Source organism: Spodoptera frugiperda, chromosome 26 (genome assembly GCF_023101765.2).
Source record: "Spodoptera frugiperda isolate SF20-4 chromosome 26, AGI-APGP_CSIRO_Sfru_2.0, whole genome shotgun sequence".
NCBI lineage: Eukaryota > Metazoa > Arthropoda > Insecta > Lepidoptera > Noctuidae > Spodoptera > Spodoptera frugiperda.
The window spans coordinates 875,617-903,597 of record NC_064237.1 but is presented as its reverse complement, the minus strand read 5'-3'; the positions used below and the strand labels follow the sequence as shown (position 1 = coordinate 903,597).

At 36.8% G+C, this 27,981-nt stretch overlaps 1 protein-coding gene and 1 non-coding gene across 4 annotated transcripts; one reads left to right on the top strand and one right to left on the bottom strand.

Annotated features, from left to right (window-relative positions):
* Window positions 1–500: 500 nt before the first annotated feature.
* On the bottom strand, window positions 501–27,981 carry LOC118264141 (solute carrier family 23 member 2). 3 transcript variants are annotated; one of them, XM_050704699.1, is made up of 14 exons: window positions 27,795–27,981; window positions 26,752–26,818; window positions 23,909–24,013; window positions 23,006–23,126; window positions 17,964–18,197; window positions 15,007–15,142; window positions 7,625–7,745; window positions 7,144–7,285; window positions 6,781–6,894; window positions 6,099–6,238; window positions 2,241–2,388; window positions 1,257–1,478; window positions 1,035–1,152; window positions 501–892 (listed from the first exon to the last, which is right to left on the bottom strand). In XM_050704699.1, exons 2-14 carry the CDS (start codon window positions 26,809–26,811, stop codon window positions 808–810), a joined length of 1,746 nt encoding a protein of 581 aa, XP_050560656.1. In that variant the 5' UTR covers window positions 26,812–26,818; window positions 27,795–27,981; the 3' UTR covers window positions 501–807. The 3 variants fall into 3 exon arrangements, with proteins under 3 accessions (XP_050560656.1, XP_035432438.2, XP_035432437.2); XM_035576545.2 differs by lacking the exons at window positions 26,752–26,818; window positions 27,795–27,981 and adding an exon at window positions 25,384–25,545; XM_035576544.2 differs by lacking the exons at window positions 26,752–26,818; window positions 27,795–27,981 and adding an exon at window positions 24,901–25,016.
* Window positions 18,666–18,737, top strand: Trnaa-cgc (transfer RNA alanine (anticodon CGC)). The gene has a single exon. It is a non-coding gene; the product is annotated as a tRNA-Ala (tRNA).

Here is a 27,981-nt window from a genome sequence, read left to right as displayed (position 1 = left end):
GCTGTGATGTTACGATGAAACTATGTTTTTTTTTTAATAAAACTTTGCCCCAAATTAGGTTTTTTTCTTTTGTCGTGGGTGCGTTTACAAACATACAAGTTCACATACACCTGTCACCTAGACCTTGCAGCCATTGATTAAATTTGTTATTGTCAATGTTGATTAAGCTTGTTTCTTTGTTTTGTGACCTATTTTCAAAATTAGACCTTAGCTGTCACCAGACTCTTTCAAAGAGTTATTGACCTTTTCTACAAAAGTTTCCTCACAATGTTTACATCGGTATGTTAACCCCAATGATAAATAATGATTCATTGAATAAAAATCTTACACAAACAAATACAATATCAAAATGAATGTCATGTAAATAAACGTATAGTCAAGGAAATACTGTTGAACTCATTCATCAATTTCTTTCATATTGTATTTTTTGCCTTGACTCAAGAAATTGTTTATATTAGAACGAGCACACGATATAAATGTGTTAAATAATCAAAAACTCATTACAATGCTTTTTGTTACGGTTTTATTTAAACTTAGATTTTTAATTTTACAATTATAATTCATTGTATGTACATTTTTTCTAATATAATAATACTTATAAGTAAGTACAAGTAATATAAGTAAGACTTACGTAACAAATATTTAAAAATCTGCTAAGTTGAACAAACGACACCTTTGACTTAATCTTTTCATTAAAAGAAAGAACTCACTTCAATCGTATGTCAAGTCCAACCTTATCACATAAGCAATAAGATCGACTTCCACATTACAAGAACCACCACTAAAGTTATGGAACCCTGGTAATCATTAGTTCTCTTTCTTCGTGAACAGCGCAGTGAACTTGCCAGCCTGATACGTGGGCATGAATGGTAGATACTGGGTCCATTTCCACCTAAAAATAACAATACATACATATAAAAATATAAAACAATAAGAAATAAAATGAAAAATCTTTTCAATTTCAGTCCAGTCTGCCCTAATTATACGAGATCTTAATATTGTCCTAGATTTATCTTACATCGACAGTTTCTTACCTCCGTATAAGTCCCATTCCTATAGGGAAGTCATATGTATCTCCCTCTTCAGATGCTCCTGCTGCATCCAAACTCATCTCCTTGGCCCAAGCTGCTAACCCTCGCTCCTCATCCGTACCTGATAAGCATAGGCATGTGATGAAGTAATTTAATAACGATAATATCTTACTTATTTTAGTCATAAGTTTTACCAGGCAATCATAAACAGTAGGAGTTTCTCACCAGGTATAACATTATCCAAGAAGCATCCAATGAGGCCTCCCACCAGTATAGAAGTAGACAGCAAGACTTGCAGCGCAGCGTCCAGTGCCTCCGCCCCGGTCTGTATGACGCCACTATGTGCCGCCATCCATCGAGTCAGCACCAGCGGGAAGAACAAGCTGAACCCAATTATGTACAGGTTCCGGGAGCTGTTCAGATTCACGTACTGGAGCGCTGATAGACCTATGAATACAGTTCGAAATTTAAACATCCTGTAGCTTATGTTTTCCTGGTACTCACATTTTAAATACGCTTATGAAAACTTATCAGATTTTTATTATATTGATTGATGTGACCTCAAGTCAAGGAAATAATGAGATTTTCCAAAATGTTGAATTATAATATTAATATGAATTATTACTGTGGCGACACTCTGACAAGTGACAAGTGACAGATGACAGAAGTCGCACATAGACTATCGACGAGCAAATCAACGGATGACGTCACAAATACCCTGCATCGCACATATGAAGTTTACATGCGAATTAACACGGATAGAAAATCCCAACGAACAACAGTTGGGCAGAACGCCCGCCAGGCATGATCACCCCGCCTGGTCGGAGGATCCTCCTTTCCTTAGGGAACTATACTCTCTGTTCCCTAAACCCGCAACTCTAGAAGAGTCTGCTTGACGCCTCTGCTTAGACTACTAGCTAGCCTTGTATAACCTCGCCGCGCTTTAATAATTATACCTATGTAATTCTGTGCTTTCTGTATCTATCGCTTTTATAAATCTTTCACTCCTTCTAAGAACTATACTTGTGTTGTGTCGAACTCTTATGTCTGTGTAAGACAATAAACTTTATATTACTTCTACCGTGTGGGACTTTTACTGTCTATATACCCCGGTAACCTGCAAGTCATTCTACACTACCTACATTACTTTATTTTGCGATCTAGAGTAAACTTAATTAATTTCTGCTATCCCCATTACAGGAAACTCACCGAAAGCAGAAATCATCCCGAACATGACACAGAAGAGGCCCCCGACTATGGGCTGCGGGATGATGATGAACACGGCCCCCAGCTTGCCGACCACTCCCTGCACTATCATCAGACCTGCAGCCCACTGCACCACGCGACGAGATCCTACCTATATTAGAATAGAATAAACATTTATTACAGATAGCTTTTGCCCGCGACTTCGTTCGCGTGGAATAGTGACTTCCGGCAAATTTTTGGTTTTAACCACATAGTTCCCGATCTCGCGGGATCTCTTCAAAAATGAGATGTGGAAGATATTCCAGGGAACTCTTCAAAAATCAACATAATGAGCTCTGCGTTTGAATTTAATAGATGTATACTCACTTAGGGCATTGAAAAAATAGTTTAAAAACGGACTTAAACTAACTTAAAACTAAAGAAAGCTACGAATTACGAATTTATAACAATTAAAAAAGAAACTATATTACAACCTATCCTCTATGCTATAATAACCAAGCTTAAACTAAATAATTTAAAAGAAACGACTTAAATCTAATCTAATTAATTTATAAATTAGACTTACAATTTTATTAAAAAAACTAACTACAGTAACTACTAATAATCGATATCAAACTAAACCTACGTTAAATAGTTTAACCAAAAAACCAGCCCAACAAATAAACTTATTAATTGACAAATACAACGAAACCAATTTAGAATATACGAAACAGCAGGACCACTACAGACAAATAATCATACGACTGATAATACACTTTTTCTACGATAGTACCGAAGCGCTCGGCCGATACCCAACCAAATGAATGTAACGAAACCATAGCGCGATCTATTTCGATCCCAACGCCATCTATCGAGGATAAAGACAACTTGGATTATTTATTTATACTCCGTTCGGGCATTTTCTTTGTACTAAAAGTTTAATTATATTGATATTATTTTTTTCATACCTTTTTACTATTTATTTACTTTTTTTCGATGAATTAAAACAATAACATGAACCGAAGTCGTGTAACGATCGACATAGAATTATCTATACTCCGTTAGAGCATTTTCTTTGTACTAAATGTTTTATTATATTGATATTATTTTTTTCATACCTTTTTACTATTTATTTACTTTTTTTCGATGAATTAAAACAATAACATGAACCGAAGTCGTGTAACGATCGACATAGAATTATTTATAAATAATTTATTTCTTATTTTTATTTTTTGATTTTTGAAATAAAAATATATCTATGTCCTTTCTAAGGTTCTAAACTATATCTGTACCAAATTTCAACCAAATCCGTCAAATAGTTGCGGAGATTAATGGTATAAGCATAGAATGTTCGACGTGATTCTTTAATTTGACATAACTTTTTTATTTATGAACCGATTGACATGAAACAAACACTAAATGTAAATTTAAGCATCCCACAATATATTCGTGAAAACCGCATCCAACTCGGATCAGCCGTTTCTGAGATTAGCGCGCACAGACGAACAGACAAACAGACAAACAGACAAACAGACAAACAGACAAACAGACAAAAAAAAAGTTAATTACATTTTTGGGTTCGACATCGACATAACAATAACCCCTGCTATTTTTTTTATTTTTATTTTCAATGTACAGACAGCACTTTTCTACGATTTTATTATATGTATAGAAAAAGCCATTTCATATTGTTAGTACCATATAAAATCCTTATAAAACTATTGTTAGTACATACACAGATAAACACAAAGAATAAAGAAACACCACACAATAGCGCCGTCCTATGCCAGACCCTGGACGCGACCACCCTCTGTGTGCAGTCGCATCCAGTGCCGCCACATTGACGAGTCCCAGCGGTCCACGAACACGCCCAGAAGGCTGCTCGGGCTGGCCCGCATGCGTCTCATCACCGACGCACAACGCTTCCGCATTATAGCGTGAAAGCCATATATATTGGATAAGAAGTCTTTAAAGCATATATGTCAATTAATCCTAAATAAGGCACTTTTCAAACGTCAAATTGAATTGTCCGTGAGTCTGCCTGTCAGTGCAGCTAGGTGCTCCTTCCAAAGTGTAGCTTCGAATGGAGAAGAACGAGCAAGAAATTTCATCCACTTCCAAAAAATAAGTATGTTTATGATAGGAATGGAACTATCGCAAATACAGTATTGCTAGCTTTCACCTTTTATATTTAACCTATGAATTATTGTTGGGAATGCTGGTCGTATTTTTATGCCCAAAAAGGTAGAAATATGTTATAAAAAAGATAGTATAGCTCATATGAGTCATTGTCAACACCTTTGAGGACCCATTCTAAAAGTATTGTAGAATATTCCAAAACTAAAATAAGTCGTGGTCAGACAACAAACAACAACTAATAACGACTAAATATTGACAAATACAAACAAGAGATGCCCTTTCCGTATGACCGATCGAAACAAAGAAATCAGTAAACACTTACACAGAAGCGTACTTCTATACACACACATAGGTACTACATAAGTGAGTATTCCCTATTTTTATCTACAGCAATATTGTTCTGTTCAAGTTTGATGGATTTATGCGGCGGCTGTAAGCATGGCATGTGATGCAGTCGATATATCCTCTCGGCTTTGAACTGACACACTGAGTGACACCACTGGTATTGAAGAAGATGGAATTATTGCTAACGTCCATAGGATACGTTCATAAGTTCTCACCAATATTTACAACAGATGTCTTTTAAAATTCAAGAATCATTGAATTAACTAAAGCGGTTTACTCAGGTGTTTCTTAGTATGTCTCACGATGTTATTATAAGGCATCTGTTACGGTTACGTGCAAAAAAATCTTTGTATACTATCTAATCATGAGGAAACCCTGGTAGAAGTCTAGATTTCTTTCGCCTACGTGGCAATAACTAAATCGCTGTGTTAATAAAATAAACAGCGAAAATTAGCTTTACTGCAAATCAATTTCAACCATCAATTTTGCTTTTTGTTAATCTCCTTTAAAAAAACTTAATACATAATAATTGTAACATTAAACAGTACCTACACCGTTGTGCGTGATCCAAAATGTCCATTGGTTTTGAACTTGTCACCACAACAATGGAGTGTACCTGTCATTTGCACTCTGTACCGGAAAGTTAACATAAAATAACAAATGCGAGCTTATCTGCGGTTATCCTGCCGCAATCAAGGGAAATTGTACCTAGACTGAGTGGTCATAGAATGCAATTTACAATGCACTTAGAAAGCGATTATCGTACTACAGATGTTAGGTACAGGTACAAGTTGTAATTGGCAATTTACAGGCAGATAGAACATCTAATGTGATATTCTGTGTGGCAACCACATTGTGTGCTTCGTGTTTACATTGTGATGACAATGTTGCTACTACCTTTTGCCCTTTAATAAAATGTTATTCTTTATTAGAAAGTAAGTAACATTAAAATAGGCAAGTTAGGTAATAATAGCGTAACTTGAATTAAAAAAATAAATATAGACTAAATAATAATAACAACTAAGACTAAAATATTTTAATAAAATTTTGCAGAATGTTCGTAGTTCGTAGGTAGGTAGCCCAAGGTTCCATCAACCACCTTCCAATTCCTAATCAGCTGAATGGTACCATAACATTTTAGGTCATCAAATCTACATTACATAACTACTAAATTTTATAATGATACAAGAATTAAAAGTGTATGAAAACTGTTGAAGGCAAATCCTCCGCTAACGTCGGTCACCGGTAACCCCCTTAGCGTTAAAAGTGTTAAAAGTGTATTCAGTCAAATACTTATGAACAGAGTGCGTTACAGGTTGCCTTAATAAGCGTTAAGGAAAAGTATGAAAGCTGAACGATTACTTCTAATAAACCAAGTCTAATTCTAATTCCTATTACCTTAGTGACTCCAATGGCTCCCACGTTCTCCCCGAAGGTGTTGGTACCATTCCCTGAGCCCCAGAGTCCAGCCAGTACTGTGCCCAGACCCTCAGTGCCCAGGCCTCGGTTGATGGCGTGGAGGGGAGGTGGGGGGGCCGCTGTGTGGAAAAAAAAGAATATGCTAAAACTTGAAAAGTGTTGCCTTTTTAATGTTTTGGTCCGACAAATTGGCATGATCTTTTACTTTGACTTTTAAGATAAGACAGTAAGTTATGTAGCCGTCTAATTACTATTTAAGCAAGATTATTGTACCTACCTCCATATTGTAACATTTTCAGATTCCATAGCACGGTTTTTTCATCGGCAGATTCCATAGCACGGTTCTAAACCTTAGTGGTTTTTTGGTTGCTATTTGTTATTTATTGTATTATTGTGTATTTTGTGTAAATAATAAATAAAAAAAATATTTAGTAATTATGGCTATAATAAGAAATCACCATGTTTATTATCTATTCGATCATTGACAAACGTGGTTTAATTGAAAACGTTGATTGTACAAGTGATTGTTAATAATTGTCGCAGATACGAAACGGTTTTGATACTGATATAGGATTTTGTGATCGGTATCTACATAGTAGTAGCAGCTACGAAACGATTTCGAGGTTGACATGAGTTTGTGGTATTTAAGTTGTATACTCACCACACATCCTGGCCGTGGTGGGGTAGTAGCTGATGGACTCCACAGTGCAGGCCAACACTCCAGCCAGCATGCCCAGCACTCCTGCCACACTCACCGTCGGCACTCCCCATTGACCTACATAGAACACAACCACCATCTTTTATACTTTTTCTATCGTTAGCTAAGATGATTTCACGTACAAAAATACATTATTCTGTAAACCATTGCTTCATTGCTGGACAATGGTGTCTTCAAATACAAAGAATGATAAATCAACTATGAATCAGCTATAAATCACCATGCCATAATTATAAATTTAATTTCTTCACCGTAAAATTTCCACCGTATTAAAGGTTACAAAAATTAAGCCAGTACATATCTTACCAGGGTAAGGCACCCGGAACCATGGTGCATCCTCAATGATGTTCAGCTTGACATCAGTTCTGGCAGGGTGGTCCGGCGGGAACACGCCCGTCACCGTCAGTATGGCACAGAGCGCCCACATTATTGCTATCGTTAGCAATACCTGCGGACAAAAACATTCAAATATTACTACAACAGTACTAGGAAATTATGAATGTATCGGTATTTACAAACTATGGTAAATAACAAAGTTTCTAAGAAGACATTCTTGATAAGTTACAACAAATGAACTAATTAGTTAAAATATACACGTAGATTTGCAGCGTAAAAACGCAACGTCACGCCTTTTTTATCCTCGAAGGGGTAGGCAGAGGTGCACATTACGGCACGTAATGCCGCTATACAATGTATATTTCTGCTATAAGTCCTAATTAATAGGGGTACACGTAGAATTGTAATTTAAATATTGGAACTAGTCAAATCAATCCATTCATTTTCTTACCGGGAACAGTTTGAATAGTGGAAACCAAACAATAGTGATCCCCTTGTCCCTCGTCCACGTGAGGGTGGGTATGCTGACGTTGGTCATGCATTGAGAGAAGATTGTCAGCAGTGTGAATGTCCTGCAACAAAATAACATACATAATTATCTACGAGTCCTCGTCTAATTGATAAGCTGGTCTGGCTTTATATTAATAACTCTTACAATTTAAAAATTCTTGGAAATTTAATCAAAAGATCTTCGATTCAAATCTCTCAGTAAACGAGACAGTCGTCGAATACCTACACAAAGTAATTTTTCAAAGAAATATCGATAGCTCGATAGGACTCGAGGAGAGCTCGCAAAGGCTGGCTTCCACGCCTTACAGGAACGTGACTCACCGAGCTTACAGGAGCTATATTAAAAAATAACGATTGAAATTGTATGTGCGAGTAACTATCTAGAATTTTATTCAGAGCTTTCCTTTGATGGAGTTTAAGAAAAGATTCCGTTTGAACGCGTCGCTGGCACTCAAGCGAAGAGATTAGACCAGTCTACGTTTTGTGAGCACCCACCTGCTTCTCCATTCTACGCGACATTCATCTCTCGTATTGTTAACGTAAGTCTATAGATGAGAAACTCGAACAGATGTGAACACTGATATCTTTGTTGGTTTCCACGTAATACTCGTATCAATGATTAGAACGACGGGTTCTTGGGAATTGTGCCTTATTTTTCTATTTGAATGGTTATATTTTATAGTCTGTTTCGTTACCAACAAAATAATAAATACGATGTATGTACATATGTGTATGTAGTTGACTACTGTGTAAGACATAATTAATTAAGGCAGATAACGTATAGAATTTAGCGTTCCAAATGAGTTTATTTTAGACTTTCTTGTTTGCTCCAGTTTTCCATATTAAAATCCAGTTTTCCTCAATAACTGCGGTTATCCGGATCCAGTACGCACATAGAATATTCCCGGCCCTGCCCGCCCCCGCGTCTGAACTATCAAGGCAAATATTTCCAATCACGAGATTGCATCGCTCACGCCATCTTCATTCCATTGTTCCGATGAATGAAATTAAATTTTCATTCCGTTTGAATGAAAAAGTGCGGTTAGAATTAGTTTACGGATGAGAATTGTCGGAAATAAACCCGTTTTGTAAAAGGAAAGTTATTAACAAAAATATTTTCCATACTTGTATGAGCTAAAGTTCTTGGTCCAAGGTCTTGAAATACATAATATATAGTAGATTATCATATTATATAAAGGACTTATGGCGATTTATAGCTGCCGAATAATAGGCAGACGCTAGACGCTTATATTTCAGTACCTACAGATACATATACATATTATATGAAAAGTTTTTAAACCACATTGCAGTCAAAACTCATAAGTACCAAAAGCAACTAATTCAGAAACCGTTAAATATTCAACGGCAGAATGTTTAAAAATCAAAAATCGAACTGCGCCGCCATGTTGGCAGGTTGGCTCTTTGTGGCGGGAAGCATTGTTTGCGCGAACAAAGCAGCGCTTGCATAATCTGGATCGCGAGCGTTGCACCAATGGACGCCCACTCCAATACCACTAGTGGAGTAGTGGATGAGGTTCAGCTGTGAGCTTCCCCACACACATTCACATTACGAACTTTAGAGTGCGATTTAATATTTGTTTTAGTTAGACATTCTAATTTCTATGAGTTGTCTAACAAATACTTAACTAAATAAATGTTTAATTAGAAATGTATTCAAAGCCTAATTTGCACTTCTTTTTCCACGTCTTCTAAATGTGTATTCACACTTATCCAACTGATTCCAAATCAACTACATTCATTTCGATTTGACTCCTACTGAATTGTTATTCATATGGCTGTCCTAGGATTTTACATCTTTCAAGTCTAATAGCATATCGCTATCTAGGACACAAAGATCCAATATTGCAGCGATGTTTTATCTTCAGATCGATGTCAACAAACTTACCAGCTTGTTAACAGACTCAGCTGCAGGTCCTGGCGTCTCTGAAATATAATATCATGCCCCGCTTGCCGAGCGAAGCATCTCATTTTTTCCCTTAATCATATTACCATCGGCGAACAAGACGCCATATTGCATTTTTTGCTCACAAAACGTAGTTCCCGCCAAATCCATTGCGATTTCAATCGAGTCGGCGAAAAAAGAAAAATTAGCGCAGCCTTAAGTGGATCAACTTTCAATTTGATCAATATGCCTTCAGACGTTTTATACAATTTGTAGAACCGGATTGTTCTACTTTTGTTGATTATTTTGTGAGAATTTTTCGCGCCAAGCCGTGGAATCGTAACAGTTGTTTGGGTAGACTATTGTTTCACTCGCGGGATCTCTTGTGTAGACAAGATATAAAAATGTATGAAGTTTTTCATGGTAAAATGTAGGCATGCTAAGCTCTTTAAAAATAAGTTTTTACTCTAAACAAACAAAATATTTGCTTATCAAAGAAAACAAGACTAACAACAATAAAACAAGAAACCTGGCAAAGGATGAGAAACTTAATTATCTATCTGATTACCTCCTTTCAATAACAACAACTAACTTTACTTTAGAAATTCAACCTTCACTCCTTAAGATACGGTTTAAAATTAAACCAAAGTTAAAAGAGTTGCCGGTAAAGTGCGTTTAATTACAAAATGGAGGCGATTACACGGCGAGGATCAAAGAAACCGGGGTAATCCGTAATGAACTCGCTCGAATTACACGAAGGGAAGTACTAGGGCAACAGAAGTTTCAGAAGCTATTGATAACATGATACTGACAGGGCTTGTAAATTGCTGTATTAATTCTCTGTTGTTCTAAGTTAGGTTTAAAACTGAGTGAAATTGTTTTAAAGGAAGCTTGAAATATGTTGATTAATTTTCAGAGTCCCACAAATCAAACCATTGGGCATAACATATGTAATAATAGAATTGCAATCACCGAACGTATACATAATAAATATTAATTACTGACTCGTGTACAGGACAAAATGAAAGTACCTTAGTTAACAAAAGCCTGTGAAACTGGCAGTATTCATATTATACTCATCCCAAAGAACGCTGCACTTCATCCCAGTTAAATATTTAAAAGTGTTGTAATGGAAAAGCAAAATTAAATATAAATTATTATACTTAGTTGAGTTAGAAGCCGCACAAGCTGCGAGGTTATTGCACTCCGCTTTCATACATTTTCTATGCAAAACGTTCGCTTTTCCATTCCAAAGTAATATTACAGTTGCAAAGGACTTTTGATCATAATCTTCTTGAATTATAAATTAAGAGGATTGCTTAGTCCTTACATGGCGTCTGAGGGGATGTAATTTAGTTAAGCTCATATGTATATTCACTTTTCATTGTGTAAATATTAGTTATGAATGTCATGTATAAGAAATTCCATTATCGCAAGTTAAGCATAATACCAAACAAACGAAAGCCGAAAATCAATACTCATAAAACCATGATAAAATCGCAAAAAGGAACCCGAACTAATTTCTCCAGGCTATCACTATAGTCTGGCACTAATTGGTGCCTAGAAATAGCACATAAAACCGTTATTATCCTGCCAAAAGCTAGTCCATTACAGTCGCTAATTAACTGATAACGTTGCCGAGTCAATACCGCCGCGATACTTCATTAGCGACATATTGGATGGCAAATAACTCGCGCTTCGTATAAATTTAATGACGTAACTCAAATTATATTACTACGAACTTTGACCTAGTTTAAAGCTTTAGATATTTTGACAAATAACATGTATATTCTTGCTTGATATTCATGCAAATTCTTCTGGAAATTGCTGCATTCGATCTAGGATGATGTAGAATGTTGGTTCTGACTCCATCTAAATGCTACAATTTCAATTCCTTTGCAGCAGTGTAATTTCATTGCTACATACATATTTTACAGGCAACCAGCAATTCCATACTGTGTACTGGAGTACTACTGTCTCCAGAGAATAGGAGGTAGTTACTCTGTTAAATCTGTAGTGAACCAGTTACTCGCTCGGACGTTGACATGTCTTGATTTCTCTTCTGTACATTTATTTATCGAGATGAACGAAGAACCGTAATACTTAAAATCAAATCAAAAGTAAACGAGAACTTTGATCGAAAAAGTTAATTTGATTGATGTTTGACTGATATTGATTCAATATTAGATTCTTTATGACGTGTGTCCCCAACTCCCAATCTCTCTCTGTGGCTTTCACAAAAAAAAAAATCTAACGCATAGTACCAGGACCACAGAAGTGGTAGAGAGTATTCTACAACGCAACATGCGTACGGTTAAAACTGCGTAGTAACTTTTTGGTACAGAACTAGTGCGTATTTGTTATTAAATTCTTCATTTTGTTCTCTTAATCTTAAACGGGCACCAAAGCTGGTATTTTAATTAAAACTTAAGTTAAAAAATAAGACTTTTGTAAAGGCACGAGTAAAAAAGAACAACTATTTCCTCGAAATGAGTTTGGGGTAATCATTTTACATTCTGGTGTGGTTACTTCATTAACCAACAACGTAAGGTTTTAAACATTTCACTGCTACGAGATATACAACACATTGGTTGAAGTTGTATGCAGATGAAATCAATAGAGCGCACTTGTTGCAGCCGGGGGAGGCCGGCGACCCGGTTACTATGACGACCGCTCACCTCGTTCAACCTACGTGTTCACATTTATGATATCCTGGTACCGGAAGCACGAACAAAGACATTTTGGCAGGATATGGGCGAATTGAAAAAGGAAAAGCTTTTCCAATTTTTCTTTTTATATCTGACGCAAGGAAATAATGTGTAATCAACTAGCAATTCTTTATTACGAACTAAACGGTGACTAACTGTCAACCAAGTATACGAGCTTATCGTAACAAATCACAAAGGAAAATCAAGCCTTTCATTTATCAACGTTAAAGTGAAAACTTGCCTAAACTACTGAGTAACAAAGGCTGCTAGTGAAGTGTGCGTGCATCAACAAGTGGGCTTGGAACCCTCAGTTACTGACCGGGAAACAATAACTTCATAACTATTCATTAGAGGAAATTATTCTTTGTAACTATTAAGTATTCATTAGGGACGACCGCCTGGAGTACAGATTGGTGAAGTACACGAAAACTATTAAATAAGAAATGTTTGATGGATATATCATTTGCAGCTTATCAATCCCTTTTCTGCTGAAGAGATATGTACTTTTTAATAAAAAATGTATGTATATCTGAAGAGATAGTATAGGTCTTGAAGTGCTATTAGGATGGGGACACATTGAGCATAGTCCTTTAAATAATAATACTGCCAAGATAATCATTGGCTGGTCCCATTTCTCATTACATAAAAAATGTGTAATAAATATGAAATTCTATCTTAAAATATTGTAAGTTTTCCATTAGCTTGGACGGTAATGAGTTTAGCCAGGCCGGCTCGCGCCTGATCGCCCTGTCCGGATAATCTATTAGTCGACTCGCCTCGTGCAGCCCTTCCATAAGTTAGTTTACTTTATAAAAGTAGATACATCATACTCATGCTGTCCTAGTATTTTATGGAGTACTTGTGGAGTAACATACTAGGTCGAGACAGGCAAAAATTTTAGTTAACTTATTTTTTGAGTATGTTTTTTTAAATGATTGTATTAAATCAGGGAGAGCCATTAGGTTTATTGAAAGAAGTCCCCTTTAGTATAATAGTATCTTTTACCTAACTTTTACCTAATTCGCATCTATTTAGAAAATATAGAAAGTATTGCGAATAAACTCATATTCACTTATTTCAAACGTTTTGCAAATAGCGAAAAATAAAACAAACACTTCATAATACTCTGGACGAAGCTGCAGCTCAAAAACCAATCAAACAAACTAGATTTTAACTAACCAAACAATTCCCAATAACTGAGATTCCGCTCAACACATCAATCAACGAGTTGGACAACACATCGCCCTACATCGGCCGGGCAGTGATAACTAGCAATAGCAATACAAATCGATGGAGCCTGTACGTTCACCTTTGACATTCTGCGTGCTCTGCGATCCTGGTACAAGCATTTCGCGAATCCCACCTGACACACATTCTAACTCACACACACATAACATCCTCTATGTAATTTGGTTTGCCAACTAATTAATTTAAGCGAAGGTAATTAATAAAACCGTATGCGTAAAAGGTTTTCCAATAGATATTAGAACGCGATGAATATTGTGCCTTCCTAAATCATTTTGATGTAAAGTAAGTAGAAAATTAACTGATGTAGGTACCCACTTATGTATGTGCTATAATACGTTTTAAACGATTAGTTAACTATGCATATTGTTTTGTAATTTCACCCACAAAGTCCCAAATATCCTGTTTTTAAAAAAGATATTAAAATACATTTTTGAAAGTCAAAACAACCCCAATAATTCTATGGTATAAGCCAGTAAACGAGCAGACGATTCACCTGATGGTAAGCAATCGCTGCCGCCCATGGACACCCAATACACCAGAGGCATTATAAGTGCTTTGCCGGCCTTTAGGAAGGTTAGGTATTTAAGGGTTGTTAGGGAATCAGGGATTGGGAAGAGGGGTAATTGGACCTCCGGTAACCTCACTCACACAACGAAACACGCAAGCGTTGTTTCACGTCGATTTTCTATTAGGCCGTGGTATCACTCCGTTCGAGCCGCAGACTTAAAACTTTGCTCAAACTAGGAGTTTAACTCAATACCTCTAATCTTAGCAGTCTATTTCAGCCAATCGATTAACGACTCGGTCTGATGTCACCTTATCTATTCAAATAGTCCAGAGTTTGTCTCAGTAACCTCCTTACCCTTACGAAATGCGGCCGGCTTCGTGACGTTGTTAACAAATTGATGTTTTCTCGTCAGATTGCCACTCCAGTAACCCACATCCGGCTTAATTTGGAAATTATACGTATTATGTAATTGAGGTGGAGATTGCCTCTGTAACTTTGCCTTTGATGAGGTCTGTGTCACTGTGAGTATAAGGAGTCACACCGCCTACGTAGGTTATGTTTTTTTACTTAACGTCAAAGAAATGTTGTTTCTCTTCATTAAGACATTGGCGAATAATATGACTTATTTTTATACGAAATAAGTGACAATATGCATCAGTTAAGCTCACAAAACCGGTCCTGAACTTAAAAGATAAATCGGGAAGAAAACATATCTTCTAACTTTCAAACTACTTACCACCAACTTGTTTCAATCAAATTCGAACCGTGAATGGTCTATTATGGCTGGTTAAATGTAACTAGTTACTCCCATGCGGTTTCACCAGCTCTGCTTAGCTACTTTTGATGGTAGCGTGATATTATACATATATTAGTGTAGATTAACTCTTTAGATTTATATATTAGGGCAGATTAAACCATCAAACAAGCTAATCAATACATTAAGAATTCAGACTTACCCGGCTGCTATCCCCCATTGCTGAGAAGCTGCCTCGGCTGCATGCTCGAACAGCGTCAGCCCCACCAGCGCCACCGTGGGGGCTATAGTCAGGGGAGTCACGAAGCGCAGCAGCGAACCAATCACTCCGAAGTAACCTGGACATGGAGACCTGGGGCCTTAGTCTGCTATTACAATTGTGTCAGAATGGTCGTTCACTGAGCAGTGCGAGAGGGACGGAGATATACAACCTACATAGCTCCGTCCCTCTCGCACTGCTCAGTGAGCTTGTAATAGCAGATAAGGAAGTAATTAATTCACCACATTTATTGAAAATACTCCCACACCGCCCACTTCTCATGCACGAGGATTCGAAACCTACCAACGTCAAGTACTAATATCACTTTTTCCCATTTATATGTCCTTCCTAAGATTATTTAAACACCACTAACAAACGGTGAAAGAAAACATCGTGAGGAAACCTGAACTAATAATTTCTAATTAAAAGTTTGAAATCGCCAACCCGTATTGAGCAAGCGTGGTGATTGATGCTCAAAGTTTCTCTATATGAGAAGTGGCATTTTGATCAGCAGTGGTGACTTATAGGCTTTTGATGATGAATTGAAAATTACAGTTAAATAACACACGTGAAATAATTGAAAAAGCTGTACAACTTTCAAGTCGGAAGGGACTCTCATTCATGAAACTTCAACGAGCTTCAACGTCAACTTACAGCCAAATCATAATAAACAAAAATTCACCACATATTGTAAAAAACATTATTTTGTTTGGTTGGTTACCTTGCTTCAACGTGAACAACTCAAACATTATTCAAAGGATTTTTATACAATTTTGATCATTACGTAAACAGAAACTTTTCTCATGAATGTTAATTAATAGAATAGATAATTATATATACAGAAGTTAGTTTGTGTAATAAGAAACAGAACTACGTATTTATTATTACTGCTGTCTAATTCAATGAATCCAAACTTATTCTTCTTAATATTCATAATTCATCGACATCAGGTATTTCAAATTCTAAATCTATAACTAACTTTGATAGCTATGGACAACCTAGATTTGTTTTCTTTTTTAAATAAAACCTTGCCCCACGCTAGCATCTTCTCCTGTGTCGTAGGTGCGTTTATAAACATACAATTTCACATTCACATGACACACGGACCCGAAACTACAATTTGTGGACACAAACAATTGCGCCATATGGGAACCGCAACCGCTACACGCTGCGTGCCAACCAATTGCATAGATGAAACAACCGATTGCATACCGTGTTACAAAAAACTAAAATAAAATTCTCACTATTACGATGTAAACGATTTAAACTTCGTCCATCCTTCGTTCTTCCACCTCATCCCCTAATCGCTTTGATGTTACCCCGTCATGGATCGATTATATCGAGATTGCAATATGAAACCTTAACAGCATAGGAAATAGGTCGTCCACAATCTAGGTCATCTGATTGATCTAGCATCTTGTAAGCCAGACTTAGATTCTCAAGACTCGAAAGACAGTTACAAGACTTGACATAGATAGCGAAATACATATTATCTCCTAGTACTTTGTATGTGGGTAGGTATGTTAAATTATTATAGGTAGTGGTCTAGAAATGAAACATAGGTTTCTAATTAGTGATTCGTTGTCGCATAAACTGGGATTTCGACTTCGAGAAACTCAATTACATTTTGCGATACTTAATAGGATTTTACAGCAACTTTATTAAATTTTACTGTAACAAAATTGCAGAAAACATTGCTGCTACTTGCTAGCACTAAGTAAACAGCAAAGCACTAAGTAATAACTATAAACAAGCAATGTTTTACAAGAAAACATTTCTATTAGCTACTTTATTACCTATTTACTTACTCGATGGGGAAAATGAAAAGTGCCTTACAAAGTTTCTTTGAAAAACTACGCAAAGGTAAATGAGAGTGCGCTTTTAAAAAGTAAAAGTTTTGCGTCAAAGCAGCGCTCGCAGTGGCCACAGTTTATTTTGCGCGGGAACATGCCAACATGGCGGCATTATTTAGTTACTGGCCATGGAGTATAGAGGTAAGGAGGATACCCTGTTGGAATACGAAAAGAAAAATTAAGAGAAAATTCGCAGAATGCTGCTCATGAATATGAGCCTCTAGCAAGGCTTGAAACTAGTCGAGTTCCTTGTCGAACAGTTACGTGAGTATATCGATAACATAATAAGTAAAGTAAATAGGTAACACAGTGGTGTTATAGAAACAGGAAAAAACATGTTTGGATTTTTCGGTGTAAGTACAGTCATTTGTTAAATAATTTCCTACACACATGTCACAATTCATCGAGCTTCAGTAGCCTTAAAAAGTAAGATATATGTACTCATGGTGATAGCAATTTAAGCAGCTATTAGGTTACAAAGGTAGGCAGAATTTGACTATAGTGGCACCACAAAATTAATACTATTGCACTGCCAATTTTTCAGATGGTACTCCCAATCTCCATTCTCCGTGGTCACCAGCGATGCGACGCAAAAACTCTTTGCTCCGTCTCCCGGAACAGCCTATTAGTTTATTACTTTGTTAGCAAAAACTGTCCGCTTCGGTTTAATTAAATTCTTGTTTGGGTCGCAATTGTGTTATGGGGCACGTGGGCCACGTACTTTGAAGCTGTGACTTGTTATGCTGTGTGACCTGACGTCACTTATGCTATACATATGTGACATAATATTGCATTCTACATACGTCTATGCGCTTCCAGATCTCTCCAAGAATTTCTTTAAATTTTGATTAATGAGTTAGTTGACTGAATGAACTAGTGCTAAACGCTATCAATATACAGCTTTTTTGGGTTCAATTCCCGGTTCCGAAAAAGGTACTTGTACCTGCTAACACATAAGCTGAGAGAGATGTTACATTGAATGAAACTTTAATCGTGTCGAGAAATGAAGACGTGATGAAATAAGGATGTCATACATCCAAAACTCACCAAGAAACACCTGGAACAGCGCCGACACAGCAATAGCTCCAGACAGTTCACACATCCTGCTCATCCAGACCTTCTTCTGCTCCTCATCCGTCATGCTGTTTATCTCCTCGGCCGGAGGACACTGCCACATCGGCAGGTTCAAGATCGCCAGGGTAGGCACCAAGAAGGAGATGGTCCCACCCTGGACGATGGGCAGTCGACAGCCGAATGTTGCTTGGAGCCATGTTATTAGGCCTATAGAAGAAAAAATATAATGAAAATTGTAAGTCTGTAAAAAAAACTGGCTCACCCCCTATTACATGGGACTTATAACACAAATGGTAAAAAAATGGGTGTACATTGTATACTACCCCTTGTGGGATAAAAGGCGTGACGTTAAAAATTGTATTTACGAGTGCTTTCTGTACAATCTTAGATAGTCAGAAGGTATTTAGAAAAACTGACCTACTAAAGATAAAGAGTCGATCTACTTATTTATTTTATTGTAAGGTAATCACTATGAACCACAATCTCATGATGTGACACCAAACTTGAATGTGTATGTCGGTATGTGCACAAAATATGTAATGTATCAATTGCCAACAAGTTCACCTCGCCGTTGGCGGTAGCGGTGAAAGTAACTGACTGAATATTAAATAGGTACCTGCCAATGTACTAACGTAGTGTATGTACCGGACACTATTTACGACCCAACTTATATCAGGGGATGTAACTCAGTGGTAGAGTGTCTGCTTCGCATGCTGAAAGTCCTGGGTTCAAATCCCAGCATCTCCAAAGCTTACAATAATTTTTGCTAAGTTTTATAAATGTTTTCCTATATTTTTTACCTAAATAGGTACCTTATGAACAAAAGCTGGTTCTTTGATTTAGTTTTATATGGAAGTTGGCATTTCAAGTGCTGTTAATAAATCTTTAGAAAATGAAATATACTTCAATCAACAGTTCAGTCCAGTTACAGCTGCAAGTCTGCAGCAGAGAGTTTCATTTTATTATCCTCATAAAAAATGTTCCTACATAACTGTAAAAAGTTCAATAATTTCTGTCGAACTACAATAATAAACCCAGCAAAATATACAACAGAATTAGAGATAAATATTGTCTCGGTGACTCTAAAATGTAACTCTGCTCTTAATGACTTATAACGCAAGAGCAAACAACTTCTATCCGACCGCATGTTGCTATTACATTCACCGCAGGCGTTCTTAGCGTGTTAATTAGACGCGCTCGAAGTCTCGGAGAAATGTATCAGTATTTTGATTATATTTTGTATCTAAACTCGTAATGTTCGTTGGTCAAGTGATCGTAAATGTCAAAGCTGAATAACGGATGATAATATAATCACATCATCATAAACAGTCTGTAAGTGATCACTGCTGACCAAAGGCCTCTTCTCACATGTAGATGGTTTGAGTATTAATCACTAAGGTTGCTTAATGTGTTGTCAAGAAGCGTTGGCGATTTCAAACTTATAATTAGAAACATAAGGTATAAGTCTAAGTTTCCTCACGACGTTTTCCTTCAATGAAGCTCAGACGTGTCTAAATAATCTTAGAAAGTACATATAACTTGGAAAAAGTCGCATTGGTACTAACCATTGGTAGGTTTCGGACCCGCGCTCTCATTTATAAGAAGCGGGCGTCTTAAACCTCCGGGCCAGTAGGACACACGGATGATCATTAAATTCAATTCGTGAGTCAGGTAAAACCTAAAAAATGGGCTTCAGAATTTTGTTGGAAGGTCCATCTAAATTAGCTTGAGACTTTTATATAGCCACTGAAAGGTAGGTGTAACATTTAAAAAGTGCACTACAGGATAAAACGCAGATGTTATTTGAAAATCTCTGGTCATATCACCAGCTCAATAGAAAGCGCAGCGCAATCAGTCTAGTTGGAAACAAATCGTTTCAAATTACATCCTGATTGCGCGTCCATTGTTCTGAGAAATATTGTTAGTACGGCGCTCGCTTTGAGCTGGATTCTCAATTGTAAAGGGACAGGTTTTAATGATTACATGTGCTATGCTTGTGTATGGATAGGTAAGGTTACCAGGAAAGCATGATGTTGAGGACTTTAATAAATCGGTTTAAAATTCGCTGATCCTAATGCCTTATGAAAGCTATGTGAATCGTAATGAAACTAGAAACTAAGCTTATGTAGCTACGTAAGCATGTCCACAAGGTGGATAGACGATCTGTGACCTGATTAGGGTCGCAGGAAGCCGCTGGATGCAGGTCACTACCGACAAGCCTACCTGGAAGTCATTGGAGCACGCCTATGGTCAGCAGTGGACGTCTTGTGTCTGATATGATTGATGACAATGAAGCGTAAGTATAGTAACTATAGTATAGTAACCTAACCAAATAAGGCCTATGCCCCAATAAAGCCTATTTTGAAAATTTCCCTCTTCCCGATGTCAAATGGTCGCCAAAGTTTGTAGAAGTGTGCATGCACATTACTTAACTAATTTGAGCACAGCAAGCAACCCGTGCCGCGATTATGTTGGAACCTACAGACGAAAACAATCACGACGTGGGGCGCACTTTAGTTTTTATAAAATTCGAGTAGCGTAAACTGTTAGTATTTTTATATTTATCAGTATACGACGTGCCGTGTTTTGTCTATATGACAATTATACATTTAGCCATCTCCTCACATTAGTGAAATAGCTATAATATCGGTGTATTTCATATAATCGTTGTTTTGTTTACCTATGTGCCATGCCCTAATAAAGCCTACAAAAAAAACGTGTAGGCCTTATTACGGCATAGTTGTTTTTCATTAATTTCATAGAAAACGGATCACCAGCTTCTGTCAAAAAGAAAGCCAATGGATTTTGCAAAAGATGGAAAACGCTGTTAAAATGGTAGAAAGGGGTAAACGGGGTGAATAGATACAGAAAAGGGGTGAATGGATATCGGGAAATTCTTCATAGTATCTATTCACCCTTCGAATTTTATGCACCCTGTTTTACCCGGTAGGCTGCTGCAGCCAGATATAACTTCCAAAGAAGTACGCATCATCTAAAGAGTGGTTTCCACTACACGAAAGCTAGGCCAGTCGCTAAATTGGCTACAGAACAAGAAGTTATTCTCATTCGTTTGACTGATGCTGGGGCACGCTGGGGTACCGATGACTTCAAAGGTGTTACTTGGGTATTACATGATGAGAAACTCGTTTAGCCTGATGTATAATGACCAAAATTAATTATTAAGATCTCATTACATTTATTATAAGCATTGACAAAGTTTTGTTATAATTAAGAAGCTGAACACTTACTAGTTTTTATTGAGGCCTTATTAAGACATAGGGTTCCCAATAAGGCCAAAGTGACACTTTAGTTATTTGTGTTTACAAAATTGTAATTTTTGTTTCTAAAGCCATTTTGATTCCATTATTACAAAGTTTAATAAATAAATATAATAATTTGAAATTATCAGCCCATTGTCATTTTAAACCTACGAGCTAGGCGGTAATAAAAATAAGGTAGGCCTTATTTGGTTAGCTTACCTTAATTATGAATATTTCATTCACCAGAGATGAATAACTAAATAACCAGATAAATAAAATGCTACCTACTTGTAGATACGAGTACATACCTAAATAAGTAGTCAAACAAAACATGACCAAATCGTTAAGTTAAATATAAAGATCTCCTACCTACCTACCTACCTACCTACCTACCTACCTGACTACATACTATATCTACATAATAGTATTGAAAGATTCCTAAACAAACTTCCCTGTTTGTAAATACAATGACGCTGTTGTGCCAACAGACGGTTTATGGCCCTATAAAGTGCAATTGCTTAGTATTACTGCACCTGATACGGCTGATACCTATCTGTTATCACTCTCTTATCATTGGGAACTGCATTAATTTCAAGAGCAAGATCAACGTCATTGTATCATCAATGTTGAAGTACCAATAAATCTGTCTTTTGTTTTAAATTTATGCTTTTAAATAATAATAATAAGTATCGTCTGGCAATATCGCGTGGCAGAGGTGCACATTATGGCACATAATCCCACTGTTGGCAATTATGTTATTAGTCCCATGTAATAGGGGATAAGCCTATTTATTGCCATTTTCAGACTCCGTGCCACTAGGTACTGAGAAGTTTTCTAAAAACCGAAAAAAGCCTAGTACCTAATATTTGCTCAATTTAGAAATCGAATCCGAGACCCCTTGCCCGGCAGTCGCGACCACTCAGTTAACAAGGCAGTAAATATATGATCCTTGTAAATAAGAAAGGAAGAAGTTTAAAACAGGTCATCTTTACATTTTAAGTTAAGTGGCCAATGATGACTCGTGTGAATATCACCTTACTAAACCACTTAATCATAACTTGGAAGCAAACATCACTGTAGTAGGTATGTAGGTACCTAACTAACTAACTATGGTGTCTTAGTAGAATGAAGACGCCAAATTCCAACCCCGGGGCATGAACTCGAACACCCACGCAACTAACTGCACTGACAGATTGGCTGCAGTTTGAGCTACATTTCACATTACCCTACTTGGAGCACATTGCCATATGAATACTTGGATGTATAAGAAGTAAAGAGATAGTATATTTTACTTTTTAGTTGTGTGAGTAAAGTTATTTTCTCGGTTATGTTAGTCGGAAGAATATACAGTACGGATATCACTCATACGATTTAAATTAAAACTACAAGTAATACTCGTCCACAGAAGCATAATGCAAATAAATATTTCAAAGAAAACACAACATTTAAAAACATAAGTTTTCAAACACAATAAATAAATAATAAAAGTAATAATTGTTGTCCACATGTTTTTTGGCCACAGAAGAGCTATAATGTGTCTAGGAATGTTGTTAGGTATATTTGCCAAGAATGTTCAAATTAGCTCAATGAGAGTAATGAACTTTTTGGTACTGGGTGTATTCCGCTCATTTTTTGTATATTGTCAGCCAAGATGATAACATTTATGTGGTTTGAATTAAGTCATAAGAGGTTTCCCCATACGGTGTAAGTCCTGGTTAAAATTGTAGTAAACTGAAAGCAACAATAGTAACGTACCAGTAACAAATATCATGGTGGATATGATGTTGGAGCGGTCGGGGTCTGTCTCCGACATGCAAAGCGCGGGGCACAGGATGAACGGGATCGCCACTATAGCGCCGATCATCGTCAGGTAGTGCTGGAAAATATAGCAGTATGTGAGTAAATAGTACACAGTATCCACTGGCCACTGCTGTAAGGCCCTCCCCCAACCCCACTTACTTCCAGAACAGCTTTTCTTTTCTTTTTATTAAACGTTCTTTTTATTAGGATTTCCTCTGTGTTGTGGGTGCGTTTACAAACATACAAGTTCACATACAAAATTGACACCCAGATCCGTAACAACAATTTGTGGATTACACAAAGAGTTGCTCTGTGCGGGAATCGAACCCGTTACACATTGCACGGCAGCCAGTGTCCCAGCCACCGCACCAATCGTACAGACAATTCAGCTGGTTGGAAGCTACTTACATTCAACAGCTACATAGGATGATATACAAAACTTAATGAAAACATTACCCCATTAAATTCTGCCACAAAATTTAAATTAAATGTATAAACGAACGAAACTTCGCTACCAGGGCTACATCAGGTACGGGGAGGTAATTGCACGGGCGACCACAGCGCCGCGGGCGGCCCTGTCCGGCACAAACATGGCCGCACAAACCTCATTTTGCTTTTGTCTTTATCAATAATACAGAATACAGATAACTGAATCAAAAACACCCGTTAATTGGCTCGTGGCATGATGCTGTACCAGTCTTTATTGTACCTTAGACAAATATTATTTAGGTAAGAATTACTTTATCTCTAATTAATGTGGACTATTTTTCTTTCTAGGTTATAATTAAAAAAAGGAACTATTGTTCTCAGCGTAATTTCCTTCATAGATCAGATACTAAGATAGTATAAACTACGAACCTGTAAAGCCATGAAGATGCAGAGGTACCAGGGCGGTATGTCGTCGATGCCGTACGTGACGTTGCCCTTCCTCTCATTGTCTGATGCGCCATCTCCATCGGGCACCTGGAGTTATAGGATATGTATTAGACATTGGCAATCCTTACTCCTGGTAAAGGAACTGTCGAAAATGGTAGCGGGTAATAAACTTTTCTTGATTATATTTTTATCAATTACGCGTAGCATAGCACATCTCTGTGGGAAAAGCACCCTTAGTGACAGTTCTAACTACTCGTCGTCCTTCCGATGATTATTTCCTCATCTTTACACAAATATGATAACAATTTTGCAATCCCTACACGTGTAATATGTAGGTACCTACCTATAGCTGGCTAAATGTGGATCTATTAGCAATTGGGTGCGAAATGTACACAGTTTGTTACATACTCGCTTATTACATAGAAATCAAGGTTGAAGCAGTTTGCTCAGCCAAAGTAAGGTGGTTATAACCAATTTTAAGGTAACTTGAATTGGTATGGAGTCTAAAAATAACCAGAGGTTAAGAAAACTGTATAATGTTTTGTTTCCTATTCGTTAATACAACTCATTTACAACTATCTAATAAAACAGTAAATATTTTCTCTATAGAAACATTAGTTAACCCTTTAGAAGTTCAGGTATGAATTTCTAAAAGACTGGACTGATGCTAATGGGTTACTAAAGTTTTTACTTATTTTAGACAGTCCCAATATAGGGAACTGTCGGGTTCAAGAATTACTTATAAGTAAAGAATTAAGAGAAAAATCAATGACATTAAAATACAGTAACTTTATAAATATACTAGCTCTGACATTAGCTTAGAATATTTTTCTATAATAAGAGTAGCACCTCAGCTCAGCATCAGTCAATAAATTGAGTGATTATTTCAATGTTACAACCAGACACTCCAATTTTATTTATTAGTCTAGAAATATAGACCTAGTTTAGGTACAACTTACTTCCTATTTCCTTACCTGGGTGCTCACTACACTGTAGGAACATCGACACTGGCTCATATTTGAGGTTATACCATGGGTTCACTCTACAGTTTACGACAATATTATCGCTGTGTGATTGTTCTACCGGACCAATGAAATGCAACGCTTGCATTTTTAGTACCTATGTCAGCAATGTGATGTAGTAAATGAGCAGTCAGGAATGTAGGTTACAGATATGTAGGTATAGTTATTTAAATTAGATTTTTATTCTACCTAGATTTTTACTAATTACCTATATACCTACGTAGATGGGTTGGATGAGATCAACTTAATTGTTAAGATGTCTTGTAAATGGTATTTTCATAACCAAGTTCTAAGAAATGATTCCGATATAATTTCGAGTGCGAAACTCCTAGTTTCTAACGAAAGCTGGCGAATTAAAGTCAAGATAATTTATTTAATTAGACCCGGAAGGCATGTTTGAACGTCAAACAGGTATGTAGGTATGAAGGTACCTACCTGAATTTTCATCCAAAACACTCTAGATGCAACACACTTCTACAAAATTTCAAACTTTTCCTTTACAATAAAACTGTTAATCACTACCACTTAATCAGAAGAATGCCACACCTAAGAGAAATATCCTGTATTTTTATACAAAGCTAACACAATTTACTTATAACTTTCTTTTCAACTATTAGAACTATGTTAATCTATCTACCTACTAATTGTTTGTAAACAAAAACACACACAACTGCGACCGCTAGTTACAAAACAATTCGATAATAAATTGGCACAATCATCATCAGCACCCCAAAATAGAATGCATTGGCAACGTACTTCGGTAGTAATTATTCAACGGACAGTTTTAAAAACATATCTGTCAATCTCTTGAAGGGTTACAAGCGTGAAGGGTGTTTGAAGAATAGAAGGATTAATGCCCGTTCTTGATGAAACAATAGGACCTCTCCGGCACTCAAGAGATAAGTAAATAGCTGCGTTAAATCTTTCAATGCAGACTCTCAATGCTGAAGTGGATGGGAGAAGTGCACAATGCGTTTTTAATCAATGTAACGCTCACTATTCGTTAGTTTAATTATAAGTTTTATGTAGGTAATGGGAGCAACCTACTAATATAAATAAAATTCTCCATCGATTTCATTCACGGAGGCCAGTCTGTCTAACTCGACTAGCCCGCCAAGCAAGAGATGTTATAATGCACATGCTCTAACTAGGCCGATCTACACCCGATAGGACGGCAGACCGACACGATCGGAGAAAGGTCAGGCGCAGCAATAACGGCTTTACGTACTTTCCGAGCCACGGGATTGAAACACCGCCCAAATTTCCTGACAACGGTCTAACAATAGTCATTTCAATCAGAAAATGTCATTATTACTTTTTAACCGACGCGGATATCAAACCCGCGACACTTTGCATAGCAGCCGGTCATCCAACCTATTGCTGCCCATGGGAACAATTCTAGACTCAGTGATATAACCTATAGATAATTTTCTAAAAATCTAAATGGGTGATGGTACTTTTAGAGTCGGGAACCGAATACCAGACCCTTTGCTTGGCAATCCCTTTTTGCTTAATTTATACCAGTCCTTGAGGGATATCTACAATACGTAGACACTTATTGTTTTCTGACATTTATTAGTTACTAAGGCACTTTATTGTCTTTACCTATAATATAAAACTTACCTTGAGTATATACTTCGATTATTTAATAAATATCGATTTACGAGTACCTACATTAATAGATTTATATCATCAGTTTCCTATGTAGTAAAACTGTGATTTCATTATTTATCACCTAGGTGTAAAACCTATCTATCTAGATTACTATCATTAAATACTAGTTACCTAGTAAATAAATCTTACCGTATGAATTACTCCATCCACTCCAACGGAGATGTTTGTGATAGGGATCGAGTGCACCATGGTGTTGCTAGAATTATAATAAATACAGTTTAATTCAAATAAATAAATAAATATACCTACCTACATCTGTCAGTCTATCAAGGGTGCTATTCCACCAGAGATGTGCTTGTAGCATGCTGAAAAGATGTAAAGATGTAATAGCTATGCTGTAAAATTACGTGACCGTTTCCACTGATGCTAAGTTATTTAGCCGTGCGAGGAAGATGCGCAGCTAGAGTATGCAATGTATCGATTATTGGGAAGCCATCCATAGCAGACATATCATACATACATAATACGCATCCATAGCACGCATCTTTCCATATTAAAAACATACCTAGCTTAGTTGAGTCCGTTTTCACCAGTGCTAAGCTATGTATGTGTTCCTATGAATATGATTGATAGAAGCTTAACGCATCCCCAGCAATGTAGCATAGCACATCTCTGGTGGAAAAGCACCGCAATGTGCATGTGTCACGCGAGGTCGGTGTAGTTAATAATTATTTTAACTGATTGATTGCATTTGTAATTAAGTTAACTGTAAATAAATCCTAACAAGTATTTTAAATTGTACCCTGAAATGTTTGTTACTAACCACGCTACACTCAGGTGCTTAACGTCATTTGTTAATCTCCTAATTAACATGCAGACTATGCAGAGGTGCATATACCTACAATTATAATTTTAGCACAAATTTTTCACTATTTACGGTTTACGACCCATCCATTTATTCATAATTTAAACTACAATATAGGCTTACAGTTAATACCAAACCGTCTAAGTGTTTTTAAAACAACATTTCTATAAAACATTCATCGAAAAAAATTCTGGACTCTATATTATTGCTGAGGATGTTCGAAAATCCCAAAACCACTTCAACCGACCCGGTTGGGAATCGAACCTACAGATTGGAGTTGGCTCATGAAGCAATATTCGGAATTAAGAAAAAACACAATTATTTGGCGCAATTTTCAAACAAAGAACTTGCAAACTGTCAAACTTACCTTCAAAATTTTTGTCACAAATCCAAACACAAGGTATTGCACTTACAGCCTACTCTAATGAGTATCGATACAATTTTTGTCATCACACTAAGTACTAGAGTTATTTAGATAGGGAACGAGAAACGACCGCCGTGTTGTAGCGAGCTACTGATTGTGACAATTAAATGAGCAAAGATGACAGAATCAT

Excerpts from the sequence above, each read along its gene's own strand:
- LOC118264141 (XM_050704699.1), bottom strand. The coding sequence starts at position 26,811 with ATGGTGCACTCGATCCCTATCACAAACATCTCCGTTGGAGTGGATGGA. Across the intron at positions 2,389-6,098 it reads GAGCCATTGGAGTCACTAAG|GTAGGATCTCGTCGCGTGGT; the intron begins GTAATAGGAATT and ends ATTCTAATATAG. Across the intron at positions 1,479-2,240 it reads CGGGATGATTTCTGCTTTCG|GTCTATCAGCGCTCCAGTAC; the intron begins GTGAGTTTCCTG and ends CTGTATTCATAG.